Here is a 27,432-nt window from a genome sequence, read left to right as displayed (position 1 = left end):
ATGCTATGGCCCTCAGAGGACTTTTACAGTGACCCCTCAAATGGAAAAGGTTCCCCACCCCTGGTATAGGTATAGGTATAGTTTTAAGTTTGTCCTGCCCCTCGGGACCTCTGTCTCCATTCCCACCCATCACCCACTCATCATGATAATGTGATGCTATGCAAGTGCAAGGCTACAGCAAATCAGAAAGGCTTTTTCCAATGTGCTGCAGTTTGTCTTTTTTTATTATTATTGTAATTTATGCAGCCCCTTAATGCACGCCGTACTTCCAGCGGCACGCTGTAATAGTCATTGAAAAGTACCATAACAACAGTACTATGACATAACAGATGGACTTTAGCAAGTTTATAGCACAGCGTTTTTAACAGGTTAAACCTAAGTACACTATCCAGTGTAATGGGCCCTTGACATAGCCTACATTATAGGTTGGGGGCTGGGTTGGGGTTCAATTCAGTTTGAGTTCAGCTAGAGCAAAGAAGAATGGCATTGGTTGTCTTAACACTATTGTCATCAAAAGCTTTAAGACAGGGCTGGTTAAATTGTACTTTATGAATAGAGCAAAATAGCTTTTGAGAAACAGGGATTCCTCAGTGTGAGAAAAGTTTTAACTGCTGTTCTGCTAAAGTCATGGTCATGTGTGCCACCTGCTGGCGATAGGAGGTAATGCAATCCTATAGGCCTAGTGGGCCTACTCGCTGCTTGTTTCACATCTCGTTGCTCATTAGTTTCAAGATAAATAGTATATAATTTGCATATCATTGGTCTTATTTAATCATCAAAACTTGAACTAAATATTACAAAGTATACACAAGAGAAAACAACAACATACACTGAAAACAAATAGCAAATAGTATGCAAAGTAGTAACTTTTCACATCTTTTTTCCATGCCAGTCGATTAAAGTAAGTGTATTATAAATTTGAGTCATTGACCTATAGTGCTGGTTGTGGTTACACGTATGGGATATTTTTAAAACCTGATTGTGCATTTTAAAACTCAGTTTATGTGTAAACAAGAGGCCAAAAACAATGTGTTTTCAAAAATATCCATCATACATGTAAAGAGCATCTTAATTAGCCCCTGCAATCACAAGCAGCTTTCTGTGGTAAATGTTTTCGCATACTGTTGTTGTATAACCAACATACAGGTAATATGTCATGTAGGCCTAAGTAACAGTGGGATTCTACATCCCTACATTTGGATGAATTATCTGGTGATGAGTGAAGATCATTGACAGAATTCTCAGTGCTCAGTTTTTCTAACGTTCAGTTTCAATTTCAGACCTTTCTCAATAAAATATTCCCAGAGGGCTATGTGTTTGTTTGGTTTCTTTAATAGGGGACTATGTGTGGAAAATAATTATACGGCATGCACAATATCCATTATACTTTGCCTTGCATTCCTCTGACAACCAGGTATTTGGGTGTAGTGTAGGCCTATTGGGGGTCATGTGCACATCTATGAATACCGAATAGTCTTTCTGGAGTTGACTGTCAAATTTGTAATTTCACTGCAGGCTGTAGTCTGTGTCACTATACTGTATATCAGGCATAGCCAAACTTCTGACAAAAGAGGAGGAATGTAGGCAAAAGGGGTGTTTAAGGTCAAGGTGGTGTGACTGTGGACACTCATCGCAGGTTCAGAAAGGACTTTTAATTTGCTTAACCGGAAATTGCCCTAGGAGGATCTAGAATTCCGGATGTTGGTAACACAAATTAGCACTGCGGTGAAGATGGCGTCAGAGAAATCAGGTAATAATGCGCTATTGTTCGCCATGCAGATAAACCATACTAGTTGCTGTGACACAGGTTTTCTAAATGTTCATTAACCATCCAGGCAGCACCCGAAAACATAGAATGTTGAAATTTGAGTAAAATCTTCCTTTGTTCAGCTAACGTTAGCTGGCAGTAGCTATGATACCTCGCTACCTTAAGTTGGTCCTTGAAAACCCCCAACAGGAAAGTAAAAGGCAACTTTCACCTCTTAGTTAGATTAATACTATCTTTCATTACTGTGTTGTGAGCTAAGTTGCCGCAAAACTTGTTCTTGGTTGCGGTTGCGTACTATGATCATCCAGAGATGTTACTTTTGCTAGTGTGTTAGCTCAGTTGACGGACGTTAACATCCGATTGAGGTGACTGTACATTCAAAAGTCTGGTGGCCCGTGTTGTGTGCTATCGCGCAGGCTGATTCTACTCGTCAGCAAATCAACATGCTTTGCTCCAAGTATAACTACGTGGCAGAAGTTACGGTTAAGGGTTCTTTTTGCCATTCATTCAGTCAGTCGAGACGCAATGAACCATCCGCTCGGCTGTCAATGAAAAATACACGTGCGGGAACAGATAGGATTTCAATGTCGTTGGCGAGTGTCCCACACTGCCTCGTTCCAAAAATAGCCCATTACACCCGTGCCCTCATAAAGCATGAGTTTGCAGACCGCCGAGGGGAGTGGTGTCCGGACGGGTGGCAGAACAGAGGTCCAACCAGACAGACACGGGAACGACAGCTAGGCTAGAACTAGACATCCCAGCATAGGACACTACTGTGCCTTTCTTGTACTTGAACAGAGATGTCGAAAGGTACTGGACTCCTTGCCTATTTTAACTAATCCCTGCTGTTTGTGTGTCATGGTTATTAGTGTTGGAGTGATCTGTTTACAAACAGTGCTTGGGTCTCATTGACGAGGTTTCATGCAAACATATGAGTCCCCTGAATGTAAACGTGTCGTTTGGATGACTCGATTTGTTTTGTTTTGTTTTTTGTTTTTTTTTGGCTTGCAAAGGAATGCAGGGCAAGTGAGTCGTACAAAGGGAGCAATAGTAGTCATAATAACTTGATGATTTATTTTGAATGGCCAACCTGTCTAAGGTCACCGATAACATTATTGTCCAGTAGCTAGATTGATTAGTCTGTGGATTAAAGCACTGTGACATTTATGAGGGCTATTGCAGGCTACGGATGGCTTGTTTCACAGAAAGGTGTGAGATAGCTGAGCTGGTTGCTCTATTTAGATGCTTGCTGGCCTGACTCAGTAGTCTGGTAGTGGGGTGAGCTTGTATTGTAATGCAAACTCTGCTTTTTTCTGATGTATAGTCTATATGAGTGGCATTTATGAGATAACTTATGGGTTATTAATCAGATCATGAGGCATGTTGGATATAAAGTCAGAAAATGATATCTGAGCCATTTTCACCTGCATTTGTAAAACTATGTTGAAGTGCCCATGTTGTTTTCTTTCTTTCTTTCTTTCTTTCTTTCCAAAATATCTTTAGGCACCTCAGAATGGATCCAGTTTTTCAAAGATGCTGGAATTCCTCCCAGCATGGCTGTGAACTACGCTGTGTCCTTTGTGGATAACAGGTAGGCATATATGAAAAGCATCGTCATCGTCATTGCTAGTTGTACTCTCATAATTTTTACCATACTGATTTGTTACAGCAAGTATTATTCCTGTAATTTCACTGCATGTCGTGTCTTTCCACAATTTTTTTCTACCTCACTTGTTTGTATCTTTTATCTTTGAAATCAATGCGCTGTGGAATTTTTTTCTTTGGATTGATCTGAATGTATCTTACCTGGAGAATAACGTTATGACCGAAACAGTAATTATTAGTGTTGCAACGATACCATTTTTGTCCCCGACACCGATACCCTACCTGGCTGTGCAGAAGGGCTGTAGTGCATACTACTTGGATGTAAAATCATTGCATGGCTTTGTCAGGCTGCTGCCTACCTTTATGAAACATGAAAAAGACTAATACAAAGTGAATCCAGCAAAACTTTTTATACGTTTTAAATACCTATGAAATAACTAATTTCAAGGCTGTTTAAGTGTCATACAAGCACCTGTAAATGGTATCGGTGTCCTATTCGTTGGTACTCGCCGATACTGATACCACCATTTTAGTGCCAATACACCGATACTGGTATCGGTATCGGTGCAACACTAGCAATTATTATTTGCTTGTGTAATGGACAGTGTGGATGATTTGGCCTCGCACATGTCCAAATACATTGGTATGCAAAAGTGCTCAGTGTAAAAAAAAAAACGATGCGAGAAATGAGCTTGAAAATGTATCGATAAAATTCTCTTTGCTTGTTCCGTTTTATTTAATTTAATTCATTTATGTATTCATTTATTTTAAGGATCCAGAAGACGATGCTGATGGACCTGAGTAAGGACATCATGATGGACCTGGGCATCACCGTCATCGGAGACATCATCGCCATCCTCAAGCACGCCAAGATGGTCTACAGACAGGTAGGGTATCACGGTCAAGACGACAATTCAAGATTTTTCACTTTTATTATGGCAGGAAAACGAAGTAGGATAGGAAGCCTTCATATAGATCCAGTCAGCACCTCTGGCCCGCCCATGAAATTGTTTGTTTTCCCCTTTGTATGCTCCACCGCTGGCCGTGCGGTGCCAATCCACTGCCATTCATTAGACACAGAAGAACCGTTTGATTAGCCACTACATAGACTGGGTGGCACATACGGAGGGAAAAACAAGTAGTCTCATGGGCGGGCCCAAAGGTGCTGACTGGATATAAAGATGGGAGAGAGATGCCGTGTGTTCCGTACTGCCGTGTGTTCCGTACTGCCGTGTGTTCTGTACTGCCGTGTGTTCTGTACTGCTGTGTGTTCCATACTACTCTGGGTGCATCCCAATATGTGACCTTGCCTCCTCCACTTGCTTCTCGTCATGATGACATCACTGACAAAAAGACTTTACAATTGAGCTTTTGCAAGATATTGAAATATAATGATATTTCAATATCTTGCAAAAGCTCAATTGTAAAGTCTTTTTCTCATTTGCAATTGGGATGGTGAATGAAAAACAGTCCCTCAAAAGTTGTTGTGGCGAGGCTGACCGCTGTGAAACTTTATCGTTTTCTCCACGGAGGAGGGGCCAGGATGCGGGACGAGGAGGCAAGGACACGTATTGGGATGCACGCTGTGTGTTCCGTAGTTACTGCCCTTACTTCCCTGGTGTTCGTGTATGTAAGGCGTTCCCTTTCTAATCACAACGAATTAAAGTGTACTGTAAGTACCCGAATGACGCTCTCAAGCCGGCCACTTTTTGAGGTGTGGAGTTACTGTACACTGTACACTGTACACACTACTGTACTGTACACCACCATGTTTGTTACGTACTTGAATGTCAGATCTGTCAAACTGCCCATTCGCCGTTATAACAGCATAGTTTTGCTTCGAAAGACAATCGCCATGTATATACCTGTAAGAGACGGGGTTATCAAACCAAAAAAATGTCAACATGACGAACAGTGGTTTCCTTTCTGAATTGTATTTTTGGCTGTTGGTAAACTCGGATGACACATGGCAACGGTCATTTCTGTTAAGTGCATCAGATAGAACGTGATTTGGACCGACACTTCACCCTCAAAGTGTACCGTTCTCTCTGAAGGTGGCAAGTGCACTCCGCCTCAGTACACAGAGCAGTGTGGAGTGTGGAACATATCAATGGAGTAGGGTAGCACGCAACTACCTGTATATAGTAGCATCAGGAAGCATGCTCGACACCTTGTGATGTGCTATACTGAGCGTTACATTTTTGTAGGTGAAAATCATAAGCTTGAAGAGGTACTAACTAAAGAAGCACTCAATAGATTTGTTTTTTTCTTTCTTATTTAATTACCTCACAAACATTTCAGGCCGGCACCCTTTCTCAATGTTCCCGAGGCGATGAAAAAAGAAGAGCCAAATCTCTTGAGTGCTTCTTTATTTATTACTTCAAGACAGGAGTATTGGTGCAGTGTGCCAAGATGTTTCTTTGGTGTTATACAGTTTCCTGAACCATTTAACCAAAAAGGCCATAGAGTTGCTGCATTCTAAGGCAAAGGCTGGGCTCTGCATCTCTACGCTTCGGCCACCATTACACATCAGTGTGTGCAAAAAACATTGACATTGAGGGTGAAACTTGCTTAACTGTGGATCATGTAGTAACGTGTGGAAACTACACACGTTGGCTCGCATTGACTTTGTATTCCCTCTTTGGGTTTGTTATAAATGGACTTTTAGCTTCTCACAGAATCTACGTTCCTTGATGGAGGAAAGTTAAAATGCACATGGGGTCTATTTTGTTTCTGCCTCCACCACCAGGCCTGGGACTATACTGCCGTGCAATACAAGAACGCAGTAACTCAAAATGGTCGATTTTTTTTATATCGGAAATGGGTTCTAAACTACCTCATTTGTCTTGTGTCCAAAAATGGTGGTCCAACACCGTCCCGTTTTGGAGAAAACTCATTTTGAAAGTGCAAAAATGACCCAAAAAAAGTTAAACAAAAACGCAGTAAGTCGGCGAGTTACTGCTGCACGTTCCAATGGGACTGGTTTGGGAGTAGACAGTAATACAAGCTAAGAACGCAGTAACTCCTGCAGTAACTCCATTTTGTGGCAGTAATACCAGCCAAGAACGCAGTAACTCTGTTTTTTGTGGCAAAAAGACACATAAATGTTTTTTTTTTGTTTTTTTTTTTGTGTGCATTAAATTTCTATCCTAAACAAGCATTACCAGGAAGTGTCACCACCAATTTACCGGCAACACAGTTGTCGCGCCATATGGAAAACTTTGAAGCCTTTTTTCTCAGTTTGCCGTTTTCAGAGTTACTGCGTTCTAAGATTGTAGGGCAGTATACAGAAAGATGTCTCTTTTTCCTCTTTAGGAACCACAGACCAGTCCAGAGGCCCAAGACTGGGGCTTTTGGAGTGTTTTTTGTAATGTCGTGGGTCACCGTGCATGGCTGATTGTCATCTCTTATCGCAGTGAGTTAATTGTATTGATTTACTTAAGTGTGTGTTTGTGATTGTGTTTTCCTGTGTGAAGGACATGTGCAAGATGGCTACAGAGGCCATCAACTCAGGCCAGACCAGCGTCCAGGCAGAGCTGCGGCGCACAGCCAATACTCGTGAGTCTGAGTCTGCACCTCCTCCCCTTCATCCTCCTCCTCCAACTCCCTCCTCCTCGAGTCTGCACCTCCTCTCCTTCATCCTCCTCCCCTTCCTCCTCCTCCTCGAGTCTAAACCTCCTCTCCTTCATCCTCCTTCTCCCCTTCCTCCTCCTCCTCGCACCTCCTGTCCGTCATCCTCCTCTCCTTCTCCTCCTCCTCCTCACCTTCCTCCAGTTCTCCACACACCAGTTCCTCCTCATTTATCCTCTCCTCCTCAGCTTCTTCATCTTTTTCTTTGTATTACTTTTTGTCCAATTGCCTCCCTTCCTCTTCCTCATGTTTTTCCTTCACCTGCTCTTCCCACTCTACGTAGGACCCTGTCTACATCTTCCTCTTCTTCCTCTGCCTCTTTGCATTTCTTTCTTCTCTACCTCCTGTTCTTTCCTCTTATTCTTACTCCTCCACCAGGCCCCCTCTTCTTCCTCCTCTTCATTCCTCCCCCCACCACCACCACAGAGAACAGACCCCTGCTCTTGTCCATCTGTTCATGAGTAATAGGCCTCATTTAAAGCTAAGGGGCCCCGTCATCAAACTCCTGTATATAAATATCTCTCTCTCTCTGTCTCTCTCTCTGTCTCTCTCTCTCTCTGTCTCTCTCTCTGTCTCTCTCTCTCTCTCTCTCTCTCTCTCTCTCTCTCTGTCTCTCTCTCTCTCTCTCTCTCTCTCTCTCTCTCTCTCTCTCTCTCTCTCTCTGCTATCTCTCCTCCCCCTCCTCCTCTGTGTGAACAGCTGCCACGCGGATGATAGCCAGTGCCCTGAGCAGGGACTCTCCTCCCAGCACCCCTGCGCAGTGGCCAGAGAACCGGCTCTCCGTCACCGTGGCCAACAAGGGAGCCAAGGGAGGAGCTAAAGGTACACAGACCATTTTTGTTCCCTTTAAATCAGGGGTGGGGAACCTATGTTTCAAGGGCCATTTATGGTCCTTGAGGCTGTCATATCCGGCCCTGATATGAATTTAATGTTATGCAGTTTCATATAAAATATGACATGTTTTGTAAAGAAATGTCAGGAATTACATTTGCAAATAAGTTATATTTTCCGGGACCCAGTGAAGGAGCGTCTGTTGTAAAGGTGTTTGTCTTCAATATAGGTCTAAATTGCAGGGGGTAATCCTGGTTTGTGATCATAGTACGACCCTTGGAGGACATTATAGCATTTGAAGTGGCCCCTCGACTGAAAACGGTTTCCCACCCTTGCTGTCGTTCAGTTTGGGAAAAGCCAATAGCAAGATGAGTGAATAAGGACTTTTATGGAGCTAGAGATATAGACTTCAGGCCCAAAGTGGTTTTGCCGCTTATCACGCTTTCTTTTCTTTTATTGAGTACATTTTGCCACATTTGATGTTTATTAACAGTTACTTTTTCAACACTTGGTCAATTAGCCATGCCAAAATGAATGGGAGTTATACGCTACTAAGACCATGGGCCTATACAACAAAGCTGGTTCAGGAGTAGACCAGGTTAAGTCAAGAGGTAAATCATCCAATAGAAGAGGATGGAGCCTGGAGTCCAGGCTCCTCTATTAGATGATTCACGTCTTAACTTACGGGTAACCTGGTTTACTCCTGAACCAGCTTTGTCGTGTAGGCTCCATGGCTATGTCTCAAATCACGCACTTGTGTCAGTGCACTGACAGTCAGGGTCTTTTGTGCATAGTGTTGTGGAAAAAATTGAGCACTATGCACTGTGCCCGAGCTGGAAGTGACGGCTGAGCATGGCATTAGCTCTTCAAAATATCAGTTGGCTACTGTTAACAATGCACAGCGTCTGGTGCTTGTCTTTTCATTTCCTTCACCCCAAAGGACAACAGTCACACATGAAATACTTTGGTTGGCATGAAAAGGTTGGTGTAACATCAACATTACTTACAGAATTAGTAGACTGTTGACCAAACTCTTCTACTGAACTGAGTGCCTCATTTCCTCCGTGTTATTGTCAAAATGGCCGCCGTTTAGTGTGTGCAGTGTCCATCATTCAAGCACTGCATTTTTCCGCCATTGTTAGGGGATCATCCTGGCACTTACAGTGCACTTGCTCAACTGAAATTTTCAGCGTGAGCGTCCTAGGGCACTGAAACACAGTGCCCAAAGTGCACAAGTGCGTGATTTGAGAGACAGCCCATATCTCCCAGCCAGTGGAGTGATGCAGCTGTATATTTTCTGCCTCCTCTTCGTCCTCTTCAGCGTCATCCAGCGACGCGTCGGATGGAGGGAACGGTCTGCCGGTGAAGCGACGGCGCGTGACTGCGGAAATGGAAGGCAAGTACATCATAAACATGCCCAAGGGAACAACCGCCCGCACGCGCCGCATCCTTGACCAGCAGGCCAAGAAGGGGAAAGGTAACATCCACCTCTTCAACTGGTAGAAGTGGAGGAAAGGAGAAGAGCGTTGCATATCAGTCCTTAACTCTGTTTTTGGAGGGCACAGTGCTTTTGTTGGGAAACATAACGAGTTCACCATAGGATGCTATAGGAGAATCCAAGGCCCCATCTCAATGTCAAGTGTTCTACCCTTGCTAGACATGAAACGCCTGGTGATTGGATACTCTTTGGTGAACTCCGCGAAGTATCCAATCACTGGGCGTTTCACATCCTAGCAAGGCTAGAACACTGGGCATTGAGAAAGGGCCCTTGTTTTCCGTTATTGTTTACACTTTTGACGTTCCACTCAAAATTGGTTGGCAAGAAGCAGCCCATTTTTACATAGCTCCATTGATTTTCACACATGTGCAGGAAGATGTTAGCGGTTCACTTATATTGTCGGTTACACAGCCCTCTGACATGACGAAACATCTGTTCTTTGATCTTGTTGGGGGGGGGGGGGGGGGTTATGCCTTTAGTTTAGATAGGACAGTGAAGAGATGACAGGAAGTAAGTGGGGGAGAGAGATGGGGCCGGACTCGAAGCCGGGTCACCCGCATATGGGGCCTCATTTATAAAACTTTGCGGAAGAAATGCGCCAAAAGATGGCGCACGCACGAAACTCAGGATGTGCGTGCGCAAGAAAATATTCAGATTTATAAAGCATGGCGCACGCACGTTCCACGTCGATTTCCCTTTATAAATCCCAACTGACTCTGAAGTTGCGGCAAATGTGCGCACCTGTGGACACACCCATAATTGTCTATGAATATTCAGTGAAACGCCCAAAATGAATATTTATATCTGTGGACGGCGTGCGGAAAGCAGACGAGAGAGCCTATTTACCACATGTGGAGCAAACAGTTTTATTAGATAGGCCTAGAGAACGTTGGGCAAAGTGGAGCGGTTAAGTTTGGGAAGTCGTACAAAAATAATTCCTCGAATTGCAGCATGTGGATGGTTATGTTCGCAAAAGTCACGCTATTCCAGAAGTAAAAATAAATAAAATAAGGATGGCATAGACATGAACCTGCCAAGTCATGAACATGTAGTAGGCTATTAATTGAGTTGTGGACAAGGGGAAAAATAGCTGCGTCAAGTTAACATCCCACATGGCATGTCCCCATGTGAAATTCACCGGTAGAAAATCTATTCGCTGTCTCATCACACATATGCACCGGGTTTCATTTTTTTTTTCAGCAATTGCTGTTAGCCTAATGGTCACTGCGCGCAGCTGTCTGCTTTCAGTTCAAAGCGACGCCCCAACTGTCGGTCGACATATCCACAGACAGCATGACATATGGGCATTTTCTAGTCTGTATTTATTAAATGTGTGTGTTATAAACGTGCATTATCAGTGTATAAGGCCAGCTGTCAAATGCACACCTCTGCTTCTTTGATGACGAATAACCGCATGGAAAAGAAATGACATGCAACAAGAGAAACGAAGCTGTCCATTAGTATGGCACTTGGCTGTATGCTTGCCTGTATGGCTGAGAAAATCAACTATTACAGATGCACTTGGGACTCGAGCAGATGATTCTGCAACTGGCTTAAATATTGACGTAATGCCTTGCAGACTCGGAACACTTTATAGCCTACCGATACGATTATAGCCTGATAGCCTACTGGAAAGGTCCGTGGTTATTGTTAATAAAATGTAGGGTATTTCCAAATGTAATGTAGGCCTACCCTAAACGTAAGATTTGAAGTGTCTATTAGGCCTACTTCCTTACAAAACATGCATGTGGCTATGGATAGGCCAGGTAGGCCTACTTATTATTTTCCACCATTAGGCCTACCAAACAACAAACAACCGCGTTTTCGTTGCGAACTGGATTAACTAATGTTAAAGTGGCTATCGTGACACGTGACCTTCAATTTTTTTCTTCAACCAATTTCGGGTCGTTCTTCCAGCTACCTCCCGAGGTCGCGTTTTCCGCGTTTGGTCTTTTGTTTAGTGCCTACGCATGGGTCAAACTTTGCGTGGAGCTACGCATGTTTACCGCCAAGTTCTTTTTCTATAAATACCAAACCTTGCGGTGAACTTGGCCTGCGCAGTCTTTTGTGCGTAGGCACCCGTTATAAATAAGGCCCATGGTGTGGTGTGTAAACGTGCATCTCTTTGATCTAACACCTCGCTTTTATTCCAACTGTGGATTGATCCATTTTAAGTTGACAATCAAGGTAACCAAATACCTAGTTTCCTAGAGCTTGCAACCTATGACTGTGGTGCGCCATCGGTACAGCCATGGCTTAAAAGAGAACGAAAATCAGCCGCAACTGCAATGTTGGAGGTAGTGGAGGAATGTTTGGTGCTTGCTACAGCTATGACATGGAAAACTAAAACTATTATGCTGTATTTATAAGTGGCAAACTAGACAGCTAACTTTCAGAAACAAAACAGTTGTTTGTTTCAGTTGCTGCAATTTATCACTGTCTGAACACGTGAAGAAAGACATTCACTGAAACATTTGCTGCACTTGGAACATTTCTTAACTAGACAAATCTTCAATTAGTGCAATAAATTCAGGCCACAAGAACCCATAACCAAGTAGCCTAATATTAATGTATAACAAATTATATTTTTAGATGTAGAATTGGGTGGTTTTGTTGCCAAGATGTGAGGTTTCATGCCAGGGATTTCGCCCACTAAACTGAATTGGGAATGTAATAGCATGTCTTTTCTTGCCACTCAATATGTGGAGCATGCGCAGAAGTGTGTAAACAAAGATTCTCCTGTTGCACCTCGGCTGCATTGGATGTAACCAATGGTTCAAAGAAGTAGACAAAGACCCTGCACACTGTCCATTACATATGCATTTTGCTCAATCAGATCAGAGATTTGAACGTTTTGATGCAACATGTGTAGACAGGATGACAAAAGTAACTGGTAGCTAACACTCAACTAGTTGCTAGCTAACTCAATGGGGCAAAAACACTGACTGGCCTTTACTTATTTGGCATTGGTCAACATTTGCTGTTGTTTATCATTTTCTAATTGTATTACAAACGGCACTGGCTTGACCTTAAACAATGGGTATGGACTGATCGGCACCAAAGTTCTCCTTGAAGACTTATCTAACACAACCTACTCATCACTGAGACTGACGACTAACAACGCTTTGCTAAACCAACCAACACGCATTTATAATATGCTAACATCACATTTGTTTCCTGAAAAATTGTGTGAAAGTACTGTGGTAGAAAGTTATTTACAAGTTTCTTTCCATGTTTGACTTGTTCAGCGTTTTCTTTAGCGTCTGTGTTTTCTTTGTTATTCCGCAGCGAAGGGCTTGAAGCGTACATCAGTGTTTGACCGACTAGGGGCAGAGTCCAAGGCTGACAGCACCTCCACAGCATCATCAAAGGTAAGACAGTTTTTATGCGTACCTTGAGTTTTTATGTCAAGTGAATTTTATTACCTGTACTGGCCATGAAATAGTCACAGCTGCTTAATTGGCCAATAAATGTAAAGGAACGATTTCCACCTCTGCAGCCCACAGGCGTGTTCAGTCGACTGGGTGGCGGCACCCAGACCCAGGAAGACAGCAGCTGGCTGAAAGACGGAACCAAATCGGGCACCGCCGGCGACAACGACGATGACGACAGTGACGGGGAGGGCTCGGTGCTTCAGTACGCGGGCGTGCTCAAGCGACCCAACCCCTCCCCCGCCAAGAAAAAGGAACTGCCCTCCACCTCTGTCACGGTCACCGCTTCCTCCGCCACCAAGCCCACCACTCTGCAGAGGCTGGGCAAGAGGCTGAAGAGGCCCGCCACAGAATCCTCCCCACCGCTCCCATCATCCACCTCTCCCTCCACCCAGGAGGGGGCGCCCAAGAGGAGCGTGCTTAACAGACTGGGCAAGGCCCCCGGCAGCCAAGGGGGTGGAGCCAAAAAGGGCTCGGCACACAGCAGGATTACGTTAGGCCCCTCCTCCTCTTCCTCCTCCATGCACAGTGACTCTCTCCCATTGGCCAGCCCCAAGGTGAGCAGCAGCACAGGGGGGTCGGTAGCGTCCGACTGCCCCAGTGCACAGATGGACGCTGCCACCGTCAGTGTGTTCAAGAGACTGGGCATGAAGAGGAAATAAAGTTTTTATTACTTTTAGTTTTTATTACTTTATTAATTTTTTTTCCTGCACGTAAACCATAAAATACACACCTAAGTTTTTCTTTTACTTCAAACATGTAAAAGTAATCTTTTACCTGACATGTTTCGACGGTATAGCTTCCGTTTTAATCAGAGACTTTTACATGTCTGAAGTAAAAGAGGAACGGAAATGTTACTAGAACAGCTAGACAGAATGACCATCATGCATCTATTAAACATAAAAGACAAACACGCCACACACGCCATAAAATGCACACAAACAAACACACACAGATATTTTAGATATTTTTCATTTTTCCTCAACTCTTTCTCCTGACCTCTCTCTGAACTTGTCACACAGAGACATGTTTGCGACCCGCTTTCACTTAACGGACACTTTCAGTTGCTACAAACTCTTTCAGATGGAACTTTGGAGTCTGTGTATTTACAAGTTAGGTGAAAAATAAGTTTTTTTTTCTGAAAATGTGATGAAATGCAAAAAAGGAAAAAGAAATGCATTACGGTGCAATACAGAATAATGGTGTGTTTGTTTTTGATGCCTCTGTATAGGTAACACGATATGGGAATGATGAAGATAGAGCTACCTTACCTTCACTTAGGTGACAAGTGCTACGTTTACATGAGACGTTTAATTCGGAATTATTTAACTGACTTTAATTCTGAATAAAGCTTAATTCCGCTTTGAAAACGTCATGTAAACACCTTGATTCGGAATTAAAGGAAAGATCAAAGTAAACTTGACGGAACTATTTAATTCGGAATTATTCTTTTGGAATTAAAAACATCATGTAAACGTAGTGAAGGAGCCCTCATGTATACCTAATAACCTCACATTCCTAAAATACCTTTTATCAACGCTCTCCTGTAAAGCACGTCACAAGCCACAAGCCCCCCTGATGCCTCGTTTCCCTGACATAGTAATTGGGTAGGTTGCATTTGTGTGTTTATTTGAATGTGTGTAGTGCCAATGCCATGGCTGATCGGGCCTATTGAGAACAAGTAGATTTTTATCAGACAATACAAGTCCCGTCATCCTTTGAATCCCGACATATCTTTGCTTTATCACAGGTGTTCGTGTGGACCAGAGCTCTACTGCTTCTGTGTTTTATTTCATTTTATTGAATGATGTCTTCGTTGAATGCTAACATTTGCATGTTTGCTGTGCTTTGACATCCCTTGTTATCAGTGATGAAATGCTATAGCAATTCTCAGTGCTAGTGAGTGTCATTCCTCCTTTTGTTTCCTTGGGCTTTTTGCCTTTCGGCCATCTGAGACGAAATCCTTAGGGTTTCCCCACTGTCAAGCAGCGCACAGCAGCTTTTTGTTTTGCTTAAGAGTGTCTCTCCAAATCACTATCCTGATAGCAACTGAGGATAACCTCTGAATTGTTTTTGCAAGAGGCCAGAAGAAAACAATAGGAGGAATGGCATTGACTTGTTTGCCCTCGGTCCTCTACTTAAAGGACAACAGCCCTATTTACAACATGTGTCCCCTTTTCTGACAAAACTTGTTATGGAATACCACATTCTTGAAAACAACAACAGATGTGGACATGCGCATAGGTGGCCATTCTAAAGCCGGTTGAGACAAAAAAAAAAAAGCCAAATAACAAAAGACGGCAACAAGCAGTTGGTGAGTATCACTTTACCAAATTGCAGACAGTTCAGAAAAGGGGCTAAATGTACAAAATAGTGCACTTGTCCTTTAACAGTGTGCTGCTAATGCTTCATATTAGGAATGCTACTTTTTGTCTCTTACAGACGCTCGCTGTGTCTCTGAAACGGGTTTTTCTGTTCTCTCGTTTGCGGCCATCATTATTATTATTTCTTCATTTCCAGCGAGTCTCAACACAAGAGTGTACTGCATAGCCTAGCATATTTTGAGAACATTTCATAAACTTACACTTAGTCACATACGATAGCGAAGATCCCCATGTGACTTGTCATGCTGACTGAAAAAAAACAACCTTTTTGAATATATAGGTGTAAACATCTTGCCTCTAAAAAAAAGAGATTTTTGTAACCATCTTGTTTAAATGGTTTTGTTCACTTAACCCTGTTCGACACGTTCCCAGTTATAATTTAGTTGTTACCAGAAAGGCAATGACCAAGTCGTTATGAATTACCAAAGGCCCTGTGTACTGTCAGTGGTCTAGTATTATGGTAGTAAAGGTTTTCAGTGACTATTACAGCGTTCCACTGGTGGTGGATTAGGGGCTGGTACTGCATTTAGGGGCTACCATCTCGTATCTCGAATCAAAATGGTTGCATTTACCTACATGGGTTATTTTGTGACTTATCTCTTTGTGTTTCCACCAATGTATGAAGTAATTCTACTTTTACTTGTTTTGTTCCATGCATGCAAGATGGGGAGTTGGATAAAGCCTTCTTCATATCAGATCACACTGGCTGCTGGCTCAGCCTGACACTTACTAAGGCTCTCCTAATTTCCTTTCTGCATATTTTGCCCCAAATGTCAACTAGGTCCTGAAATGTAAAAACTCTGCCACTAATTTGATCCAGCATTGCTCTGAGGCAGCTGATCATTCTGAACCCTGAAGAAGGGGCACGTCAACTCTTTTGCAAAGTCACACCTGTGTTAGAGACAAGGAAAACATAGCAAGGCTGGTAGTCGCTGAATCTGGCATTGATACTCATGTAGTTCCGATCTGTTAGCTCACTGAGCTCTGGAAAGGTAGACAGCATCTTAGGCCGGTAGACAGCTTTGTCATTTCAACTGCAGCCATGTCTGTGAGGGCAGAACAATATTCCAGCTGCGGATTTGAACCAGTAGGGGGCAGCATTTAGAACCCTTAAATGTTTTCTTTTTTTTACCCCTCAAAAATATATAATTTTTAAGTGAGGCAATGTAAAATATCTTAGAATGCCAATGCCTCCTACAGAGAAACCGTAGTGCGAGAATAATAATTAAAAGCTTATTTTCATTGGCGCAGCTGATAAGCTTTTATTTCTCTTACTTGTACTATTCAAGGTGCAGCAGCATTTTGTTAAGCACTGGCTCCTATGTGAGCTGGGTCTTCAATTACCAACACAATTCAACACTCAAAGGGTGGAATTTTTATGTATTTTACTTTTTATTTTCTATTTTATGGGATAGATCTCTGCATTATTTTGAATTGTAAAAGCAAAATAGCTGTGCAGAAGAGTTTTGGGAATTTTGTAATAAAAAAAAGAATTGCGGTTGAAATCTGAAATTGTCAACTAAACTGTTGTCTTTTTTGTGTCTGTGAGTTCACCAAAGAGTATCCAATCACTGGGCGTGACTAGAAAGGCTGACACACCTCGAAGGGCGCACACTAGACATTGGCAATCGGTGAGTGAACGAGAGAACAAGCTGATGGCAGGGAATTTCATAAGCAAGCAGTAGCACCGTAAAGTCAAATCAAATTGGGGTATTGATAACTATATTTTGTATTGATGACACTGAAATCAAATTGGGGTATTGATGAACTATTGTGTATTGATAAAACGAAATGTGGGTTTTGATAAATATAGGCCTATTTTGTATTGATAAAACTGAAATCAAATTGGGGTGTTGATAACTACAATACACCCGTCTTCAAAAGAGTTGTCGCCTAACGCCTATCCATCTCTTTGGAATAACAGCTAATAACCTGACTTTCAATTAATCACTTGGCTTCAGAAGTCACTCATATGAAAGCTACAACCCTCCTGAATGAAAATGTATGTACAAAAATAAATTTCATGCACCAAAGAAAGATTGACCCTTTAATGAACACAGACAGGGCAGATTTTCACAAGACAAAAGTTTTGCCGCCTATCGAACATAATGTGAAAATGAGCAGATAAGTCACTTCAAAACACTTCAAATACGCAGATCAGGTGTCATACTTAATCACTGATTCACTCACACCTCTCCAGAAAATCAACTTTGGCCTTAGGTGTATGTTTAGGGTCATTGTAATCATGGAAAGCAACACAATGAAAATCAATGGAGTTCAAAGAGAGATGGTTACATATTGGCTATTCGTAGAGCAATACATTTTTAACTTCATGATGTAATCAATGATAAAAGCCCTCACACACCAGCAGCATGCATGCAGCTCCACATAAGAGCTGTATCCCTCCTTTTTTTCTGACAGTTAAGCTTATTCCTTTTCAATTTCAGTTCTGGTATACAATCAGTGTATAGAGTAATTGTTCCTTGAAAATAATGCATGCAACAAATAAGCAATTTGATATTGGAAAAAGTAACTGTTGAATGGATTTACTTGTATAGACAAACCAAAATGTATCACTAACTTTTGATTAATCAAAGTGTACCTTTACTAAGGTAGTGTCTAGTCTGGTGTACTAATCAAAGTGTAGACTCCTTTGGCATTAATAATAGCCAGTTGCGGTTCTACAGATTCATTCCTGGGATGAGATGAGGTCCAGAATTGCCCATGAGTTCTATGAGCTGAAAGTTGATGTCTGCTCCTGTCAATTCATACAATGCCGGATGATATACACATAATTTGAAAGAGGAGAATCTACACTTTCGAACAATGTATGGCACTGGCTTGCACACCAAAACATCGCTGAGGCAATGGATTGTGCATTCATAAGTAGGTTCATTCTGATGGCTTGAAAATCATGCAGCTATTTTGACTTGACAGACACTGAGCTTTCCAATAGTCCCATGCATTCTCTGATAAACCAAAGAAATGTCTGTAGAAAAATGGACTAAAACATGTATTTCTATGTAATAAATGGGTGAAAAGCTTGGTTAGATTTCACTCTTATGTCCAGTTTAACCAATTTTATGGGTAATCAAACCTTTCACCTGTTGCTGTTCAGTACTTTCCATTATTCCATTTCAAGCTATTCAAAAGATGTTTGCGACTTGAATTGCAAACAAATTACTGGAAAAATGAAGGTGACCCCAAACTTTTGAACGGTAGTGTACGTAAGGGGAGATTGTGTAGGTATCGGACCAATGCTTCCATATAAGGAAGGTAGTAAGTAATTTGTTCTTTGGTCTTGTCCACTTCTTTATGGGTGACTTTGAAAGATATTTTAACAGGGCCCATGCTTGTTTGTGAAGAGCAGTTTAAAACCTGAAAACTAAAAATTGTTCACTATTTTACTCCTTCAAGTTGAACTGCAAAGGTGAATTGGTCAACCTTGCAATTTTATTGCAGATACGTATCAATGAATTTGTTTTAATGCATTGCTATTAATTGATGCAGCGTCAAAGAGGGCAAAATACATGGTTATGTTGTCCAGGGGCGGAGCTAAAGGGGGAGCGAGCAGGGCATTTGTCCAGGGCCAGGGCCCTCCTATATTGGTGGTGAGGGGCCCTATTGTCACCCTGACAAGCTGTGTGAGGGGCCCTAAAAGTGTCTTGCCCTGGGACCCTGTGTGCAGCTGCTCCGCCACTGGCTATGTCTGACTAGGGAAGTCCACTGGGGTTTGTTTCTAAGTAACCACTATCTACAGAGTGAGCATGGTCTCTGATGGCCATCACTTGTGGTAATAATAATATGTCCCAAATAGAAAAGGTATACAGTATGCATTTGATTTACTAGGGCAGTGGTGGGTTCTCAACCCTTTTTGACCAAACACCACCTGGACCTCATCCTAGGCCTCCCAAGCCTCCCCTTGACTTCAGTCTAGTCTTAGTATTTAAAAAAATGTAATAGACTAATGCCTGCAATGACAACTAAGCACCGACCCCTCTCAACTGTATCCTTCTCAACGCCCCCTGGGGGTCTGTATCGCCCCGTTGAGAAACACTACACTAGGGAGCGAAGCCATAACACTCCCCTATAAAGAGCATCATATCAATTTGGTAGCTGAACTGAGGAAATACGCTCACCGGCCACTTCATTAGGAACAACTCTCTAGTGCTGGGTTGGACCCCCTTTTGCCTTCAGAACTGCCCAAACTGCCTGCAACAATACTTGGGTAGGCTGTGGCATTCCAACAAAGATAAATTGGTACTAATTGGCCCAAATTGTGCTAAGAAAATATCTTTATGCCATTATATCCCCAGCCTGAAACATCCTGTGTAATGAGGAATTCTCTTATGCATACCTTGGTTGTAATATCCCAGTAGATCAGTATTTTCTGAAATACTCAAATCATGCCCTTTCAGCTGGACAGCCATGCCATGTTCAAAGTCATTTAAATAACCTTTCTTCTCCATTATGATGCTCGGTTTGAACTGCATCAGATCATCTCAACCATGTCTACATGCAAAAATGCATTGAGTTGCCACCATGTGATTGGCTGATCAGAAATTGTAGTGGCCGGTGAGTGTATATCGATCCAGAAGCAACTTGTCCAGCAGCAGCATATACATAATACACACACTACACAGATCAAACATACAGCAAATATGTTGTCATCGACTTGCAGGGAGATTAACAAGGTATATGTCCTGAGGTTAGTAGACAGTATATATACTGTATATATCAAGTGTCCTTGATTAAGGTGCCCTGATTAAGTGTCTTAATAACTTCCCACTCATTTATCTTATTGTCTTGCATTTGGATCATCTGAGGGGTATACTACAAAGCTGGTTCAGGAGTAAACCAGGTTAGGTTAAGAGATAAATCATCTAATAGAAGAGCCTGGAGTCCTCATTTTCTAAAGAAAGAAAATGGCTGAAGGATCAGAAGAGAGGTAAAACTCAATAATTTGACTGAAGAAGAGGTGTAAACTGAGTTTATTTCCAGAAATGGTACAGTATCACTTTAAGATTTATCATAAACACATCTACTATGGGCGCTATAGATGGGCCTGTAGCCCCTTAATGCAGGCCGTACCTCCTGTGGCACGCTGTAATAGGCATTGAAAGTTAACTACTATAGTACTACAATGACAGTGCACAGGGCCTTTAGTAATACATTACGACTTGGTCATTGCCATTCTGGTAACTGCTAATTTATAATGCAGTGTCTTAAGGGGTTAATCTACTGATTTCCTGCGTGCCTGGGAGGCGGCTGGACATTATTAGCGGTATGACCCTTAAGGTCAGGGGTGGGGAACCTATGCCTTGAGGACCGTTTACGGTCCTTGAGGCCAACTTATCAGGCCCCTGACATAATTTGAATACTATGCAGCTTCACATGAAATATGACATGTTTTGGAAAGGAATGTTAGAAATTACATTTGAATACAATAAAGTTGTATTTCAGGGGACCAAGGTGGGGTCTATTGTAAAGGTGGCTCTCTTTAATAGGCCTAAAGTACGGGGAGAAATCCTGGTTTGTGTTCATAGTATGGCCCTTGGAGGATTTTTGTACAGCCCTTGGAGGAAATTGAAGTGGCCTTTCGAATGAAAAAGATTCCCTGCCGCTGCTTTAGGTCTTTCCAACTCCAACATCACCAATCTCATCTAACCCTAGATTACTGAATTGAAGTTTATATATTTCTCAGATTGGTATTTTCAATCAATAGCCTAACGTTTTTTGAATGCAGTAGGCCTATTCTTTGAGGCGTCCAGGTTACCCAATCCCAAATGGCCCCTACTGTTATAGGCTATTATTATATGGTTGTGACGTCATCTGTCGAATGCTCCATTCATTTCAACGGGGCTCCCCAACGTTCGGACGTCTGTTATTTTTCGATAACGGACGGGTTGGTCTATAACAGACCGCTGTCAATGACAACAAGACTTTTCACTGCTAAAGCGACTTTTCAACAAGACTCTAATCAGCTGCTGTGATAGACAGCACCCGTTGTCCTGGCTACCGCTGTCAATGGCAACAAGACGTTCACTGCTAAAGCCACTGGCTTGTATAGGCTACAAGTCAGTGGCTAAAGCGAATGTTTCATATCACTCCGCAGGGGGTCCGGTCTTTTGTCACTCTAATCAGCTGCTGTGATAGACAACACCTGTTGTCCTGGCTAGCCTACCTAGCTGTTGCCTAGCGGTGTTCCACAACGGCACTGTTTTGTTTTGCGCAGCAACAATCTTAACATTAAATAGGTCTAAAGAAATGTCCCCGCATGTGTGAATCATTTAAGTATATCCATATAATAAGCGGGTTAACTTTCGGCGAGTCGGTCGCTTTGTGGAATAGCAGCACTTCAGAGAGAACAAGACCCCTCCGCTCCGCGTCGGGGTCTAAAGATTCTCTCTGTCGTGCTGCTATTCCACGGTAGCGACCTTCTCGCCGAACGTTAACCCTTACTTAACTGAAGGACGTGACTCATCTAATGCTCATTGACCCATTGCTTCTTTATAGCCTATTGTTACGGACTGCCATTGCTTAGGCCTACAATAGAGGGCGTAAATTTAAAGTCCATTTCTGTTATTTGCCCAAATTTATTGTGGAATTAGACGTAGGCCTCCATAATAAATGAACTAATTCAAATGCACAAATCCTCGCCTCAAAAAATGTGCATTTTAGAAAAAAGGGTAAAATCCAATGTTGTAAACAAATTAATCATAGACTCAGTGTCCGTGCATCAATTCCACAAGCCGGTCAAGCTAGCACAGTCTATTGGCCGTTAAGTCGACGGATGTTGACATAACTCTAACCTTCCCTTGGGCATTTTGATATGAAACACGACGAGGAAAAAATGGTCGAGTTCATCTGAAAATAATCACGGCATTCAACACCCGACAGGTCGTGATGCGACGAATCCCCTTTTCCCATGATGCCATGCACGAGTCTATCTGAGCTGTCTGTGGTGCTGAAGCTGCGCGTGCCGGCGGCTCGACAGCAAACTCACCACAATCGCGTGATCTATCCTCAGTCCTCCTCAGCATCCCTCTCAGAGAATCATCACACCACCACGGCGAAGAGGACAAAGCCAAGGAGGTGCAGGTAACGTATTTACCGAGATGTCGAGCCATTTTATGTGTGCATTTTCTGCCCGATGTCGCTCAAGTGGGTGTGTGCTTTGACGGATTTTGTGTTTTTACTGTCTCGCAGTCGGTAATTTCCCCCCATCACCACTGGGTCCCAACCTTAGGACACAGCTCGCTTCCTCGGCGCTACGAGACAAGAGACAAGAGACAACAGTTGTGGGCCTACGTGTCGGTCGGACCAGCATGGCATTTCGCGATATCCTCTACTGAACGACATGGAGGCCAAACAACACTCGATTAAAAGCTTGAAAAGCTACCCCGAGGCCGGTGGCCGGAGTCTAGCGGCGGCCGCAGGTGGAGACGTTGGCACGGGAGGCGGAGGAGGAGGCTACCGTGTTGTCACGGCGGAGATGGAGATGGAGACCAAAATACAGAAAGCCATTGACTTCAAAGTGGAGGGCCACCGTTGTTACAAAGAAAAGAAATTTCGGGAAGCCATCGGGAAGTACCACAGGGCTTTGCTTCAGTTAAAAGGAGTGCATCTTGTCGATGGGACCACGGGCTCCGAGGTTAGTCTGCTGAGCCAAGCCGCAGCCAAGCTAACAGAGGAGCAGCGGAAAACCGTGGAAAGCACGGAGATCGAATGCTACGACAGCCTGACAGGTGAGTGGTCTTCCAGTGCCAGATTTTCAGATTCCAGTGTTTGCCATCAAAGGGCTGAAATTCTCCCACCACCAAGCGAAAATAGGGATCGCGTAGGGACAATGCGTTACGCATGGACAAGAAAGGGGATGTAGCAGGCCATATGACATATTGGGCTACCACAGAACACATCATCCGTATCCGACCGTAGGCCCGAGCATCAACAACATAAACACACGCTGGTCAGAATAACCCTTACCTCATCAGTTGTCGTTGGCCCTCTAGCTCATCGATAGGATGCGTAAGAGAAAAAAAAAAACTTACCAGATACCATGGTATATAATCTAGTCATTTTAATGTCAAGGCTTACAAAAATCATCACGAATTCATTTTTAAAAGTTAAGCTATGCTAATTGCAGTGCTATTGTAAATATTATCCGTGCATGTGCATGCACGTGACAGGGCAGTCCTGAGGACCTTATGGCTTATTATGGCTTATGGGCAATATGCACAGCTGTCCATTTTATGTAAGAATCACACAATGTCCTTCACCAGATGTTACACACTTCTATAAATTATTGTGTTGCATTATGAACCCATTTATTATTATTATTATTATTATTATTATTATTATTAGGCCATTATCATTATTGTTGTTGTTATTATTTATTGGACCCCCTTGATGAGATTTTTAAAGGCAGCAGTCTGCAAAATAATATGGTTACTGTAGCCCTGCTGAAGGACTTTTTCCCTTTAAGTTGCCAACCTCTCACTGACCATTTACAATGAATAAAGAAGAAAGAACAACAGTCTTGACCGCCTTAATAGTCCAACAGAGTTGGCTCTTGCCTGTCTGGTGTTCTTATTGAGAGTGCCGTCGCTGTTTCATGTTGTGGCGCTGACTGCATGTACAATAGCGCCTTTTTGGCACCATTGGGGGCTGCCCCCTTGCACGGGTGGGGCATAAATGCATTTTCGTTGTGTGCAGCCAGTGTGCAATGTTAACGTGTGTGTGCTGTGGAGTGCTGTGTCACAATGACAATGGGAGTCAGAGTTTCCCAGTTGAGCTTTCACTTCAGTTGGACAGGAGCTGTGTATTACCAAACAACAGAAAAGCCTTAAGGCTGTAACTGCTGTCATGTTTGTTATATAACAATGTTGCACCTGAAATTAGATAAGTTCGGATTTATAATAAGCTTTGTGTAAGATCAGTACACAGTAATGCTGGTGTGTATGGCCGATTTTGTTTACTTTTTGTGGCCATGGTTACAGAGGACTGTGGCAGAAGCGAGGGGGCAGAGACAGAAACAGAAAGAGGGCCAATATGCACGGTTTGAATATAACAAAGATTTTGTTGAGGAATAAGATGCCAACAGCAGCAGTAACAGTAGCACCCACACCCCCCAGTCACAGAGAAGTGATGTAGTAAATAGATTATCTTTGGCACGGTTGGAGTGGAGAGCCGAATGATGTATGGTGCCGTCCGTATCGCGAGCATGGACCATATTATTCCCTTAAGTGATCCGAGTGCATGCAGTCCAGGAGGGCAGGGAGTGCTCTGCTTTTATGCCAGTCATGCTGGCAGTGGAGTATCCGATATTATTACCCTCAGCTCCAGCGCTGGACTGGCCATGTGGCATAGTGGGCATTTCCCTTACCGGTGGGCCCCGCACTGAAACCCTTGTGGGTCCCTATTTTCAGAAATGTTAAGATTCCAACAGCAGCAGTAGCAGCACTCACACCCCCAGTCACAGGAAAGTGATGTAAATAGATTATCTTTGGCACGGTCGGAGAGCTGATTGATGATGTATGGTGCGATCATACATCATCATCACACACACACACACACACACACACACACACACACACACACACACACACACACACACACACACACACACACACACACACACACACTTTTCTGGAAATAGGGGCCGACGAGGGTGCAGGGAGGGGGCCCACCAGTGGTGAATCACTTCTGCTGCACTAATTATGAGGGGCCCCTTTAAGCCAAAAGTGCCCGGGCCCTATTTCTCCCCCAGTCTAGTCCAGCCCTTCTCAGCTCCTCCTTGCCTTGCCACACCACACCACACGAGTCGAGCATGATGGGGGAAGACTAATGACTTCTTCTAAGAAGCCGGATCGGATCAGATCGTAGGCTAATGCCACACAACACTGCTGGCAGTAGTCATTGTTGCGCACGTTGCGACAGTGATAGTGACAGCAAAAGATGCTGTCGAACTACCCAGTGAAAAAATGCTAATGTTAATTCAACACTTAGAGAGTTATCTTTGGCTTGAATGCACTCTAGAAGATGTTAAATCTCGACTCTCTCTCTTGTTGTGGAATTAACACTGCATTTCTACTGAATGACAATGACCTGCTAAATCGTAGTTGAATATCAAAAATTGTGGAGTAGAGTATAGAAGCTATTTATCCCAGAGGGTAATTTAGGTAATAACAAATTGCACAGATGGGAAGGCATGGGTAAGCGGTTATGGCGTCAGACTTGTAGCCCAAAGGTTGCCGGTTTTGACTCCCGAGCTCCCAGGTTGGTGGGGGAGTAATTAACCAGTGCTCCTGGGCTCCCCATCGTCCTCCATGACTGAGGTACCCTGAGCATGGTACCTTCCCGCCGCACTGCTTCCTTTCGGGCGCCATTGGGGGCTGCCCCTTAGCACGGGTGAGACATGAATGCAATTTCGTTGTGTGCAGTGTGCACTTGTGTGCTGTGGAGTGCTGTGTCACAATGACAAGGTGAGTTGGAGTTTCCCAGTTGGGCTTTCGCTTTCAATTCAGATGGGTCCAACAAATGACTCATCAACACACATCTGTACATAGTCAGTACATTACCTTGCATACTCAAGGAATTTAAAATGTGATTTATAAATGTTATTCCTTGTCCCTGCGCATGGATAGCCTTCATTGACTAAAATTATGTTTTAGTATTGAGGATTTTGTTTGGTAAGTTACAGTATCAGTTAGGACTATACTACTACAGGGGAGATTATTTCTAATATCCACAGGTTACAGCTGTAGCTGTTTGTCACCTGACCAAGATAATGCACCTGTTTAAATGCTTTAGCTTCTTTATGATGAGGCCGTATTTCCTCCCAAATGTTCCTAAATTTTGGCACCATGTATTCACTTGTTGTCAGAATCTCTTTTGACAGTGGCAAGTGTCAAGTCAAGTCAAGTCAGCTTTTATTGTCACTTCCTTCATATGCACAAGTCATACAAGGAAAATGAAATTAGGCCTACGTTTCTCTCTCTATACCATTCCAGGACATAGACATACACAGGACTGACATTTATAGATTGGCATTAAAGTACAAGATAAGACAGGACAAGTAACAGTGATGAACTAGCAGCAATAGTGTAAAAAGTGTAACGGGTGCCAACTAGCAGAGTGTGGCATGGAGTGTTAGTAAACCTCTCCCCCGAAGCCTCATACAGTATCGGCAGAGAGAGTAGAGAGAGAGAGGTTCCATTGGCCCATTGTTTCCGGGTTCTATTATTGCAAGGGGGAGGGGGGGAAAATCCCCCTTTAGGCAGACCTAGGCAGACCTAAGGACTGTTCTATTCAATGCTAGGAGTATTATGACACGCCCCTTTAGGCAGACCGGAACCTGGTCATGTTAGGTGCCCATAGCAACCTATTATGTTGGCATATCTCTCTATTCTTAAAGAATCTCTGGTATCGGTAGCTATCGAACTGGACCTTTATTCCAGCGGTATCGTGCCGTGACTCCCATTGACAAGGTGTCTAGTTCGAGACCCTGAGAGGGGGAACAGACTGTGCGGGAACACCTCGGGTTACACAAGGAATGGCAAAAACATCAATACCATCAGTCCATGTGAATTGTAAGTTGGCAACAACGCAGACCTTACCCAAGTTAGCAGGTTCTTAAAATTACAGCCAGACAAATTTCATTTCAGATAATCCCATTCATTGACCTGTAGCCAGAAACGTTTGACTGTCTTAACCCGTTAAAACACAGCGTTTTAAATTTGCTGTTGCCAGAATGGCAATGACCGAGTCGTAGTGTATGTCATTATGGTAATTAACCTTTCAATGACTATTACAGCGTGCCTCAGATGGTACGCCGTGCATTAAGGGGCTACGGAATGATAATAACATCAATACCAAAAGTCCATGAATTGTAAGTTGGCAACAACACAGACCTTACCCAAGTTCTTAACCTTATACAGGCAGATTTAATTAAATCAAATATTCAGCCCATACATACAGGCAGTCTTTTGACAGTGGGTTACTGAATAGCCAAAATATCAACAGGAACAACAGTCTGTGAAAACACAGACCTGACCCAAGGTAGCAAGTTCCTGATATTACAGTCTCCTAAATATCAACCCCATCCATTCACTTGTAGGCAGAAAACTCTTTTTGACGGTGGCACCAAATGCCAGTCACATCAATAACGACGTTTCATGATTTGAAAGTGCCAGCCCAGCACCACAGACACCTTACCCAATATAGCACTCCAGAAATGGAAGGCGAGGTGCCCTGCAGCCTGAACCTCCCATTGTGATGGTAGCC

The 27,432-nt window shown here is 43.2% G+C and overlaps 2 protein-coding genes across 6 annotated transcripts in view; both read left to right on the top strand.

Moving 5' to 3' along the window:
- Window positions 1–1,620: 1,620 nt before the first annotated feature.
- c8h19orf47 (chromosome 8 C19orf47 homolog) lies at window positions 1,621–16,659 on the top strand. 5 transcript variants are annotated; one of them, XM_063205122.1, is made up of 8 exons: window positions 1,621–1,750; window positions 3,281–3,359; window positions 4,146–4,260; window positions 6,850–6,931; window positions 7,703–7,825; window positions 9,156–9,311; window positions 12,621–12,703; window positions 12,832–16,659. In XM_063205122.1, exons 1-8 carry the CDS (start codon window positions 1,699–1,701, stop codon window positions 13,423–13,425), a joined length of 1,284 nt encoding a protein of 427 aa, XP_063061192.1. In that variant the 5' UTR covers window positions 1,621–1,698; the 3' UTR covers window positions 13,426–16,659. The 5 variants fall into 5 exon arrangements, with proteins under 5 accessions (XP_063061192.1, XP_063061195.1, XP_063061191.1 ...); XM_063205125.1 differs by having other exon boundaries at window positions 1,622–1,750; window positions 3,272–3,359; window positions 9,156–9,230; XM_063205121.1 differs by having other exon boundaries at window positions 1,622–1,750; window positions 3,272–3,359.
- A 5,845-nt stretch (window positions 16,660–22,504) lies between these two features.
- ttc9b (tetratricopeptide repeat domain 9B) overlaps window positions 22,505–27,432 on the top strand; it is a 23,836-nt gene continuing 18,908 nt past the window's right edge. The window contains exon 1 of the mRNA XM_063204345.1: window positions 22,505–22,895. Coding sequence (XP_063060415.1) covers window positions 22,508–22,895 — 388 coding nt within the window. The 5' untranslated portion in view covers window positions 22,505–22,507. The remainder of the gene's footprint in view (window positions 22,896–27,432) is intronic.

Source organism: Engraulis encrasicolus, chromosome 8, assembly GCF_034702125.1.
Source record: "Engraulis encrasicolus isolate BLACKSEA-1 chromosome 8, IST_EnEncr_1.0, whole genome shotgun sequence".
NCBI classification, from domain to species: domain Eukaryota; kingdom Metazoa; phylum Chordata; class Actinopteri; order Clupeiformes; family Engraulidae; genus Engraulis; species Engraulis encrasicolus.
Note: the sequence above shows the minus strand (reverse complement) of the source record. Positions and strands in the feature narration are given on the sequence as shown.

Excerpts from the sequence above, each read along its gene's own strand:
- c8h19orf47 (XM_063205121.1), top strand. The coding sequence starts at position 1,699 with ATGTTGGTAACACAAATTAGCACTGCGGTGAAGATGGCGTCAGAGAAA. Across the intron at positions 9,312-12,620 it reads GCAGGCCAAGAAGGGGAAAG|CGAAGGGCTTGAAGCGTACA; the intron begins GTAACATCCACC and ends GTTATTCCGCAG. Across the intron at positions 12,704-12,831 it reads CCTCCACAGCATCATCAAAG|CCCACAGGCGTGTTCAGTCG; the intron begins GTAAGACAGTTT and ends CCACCTCTGCAG.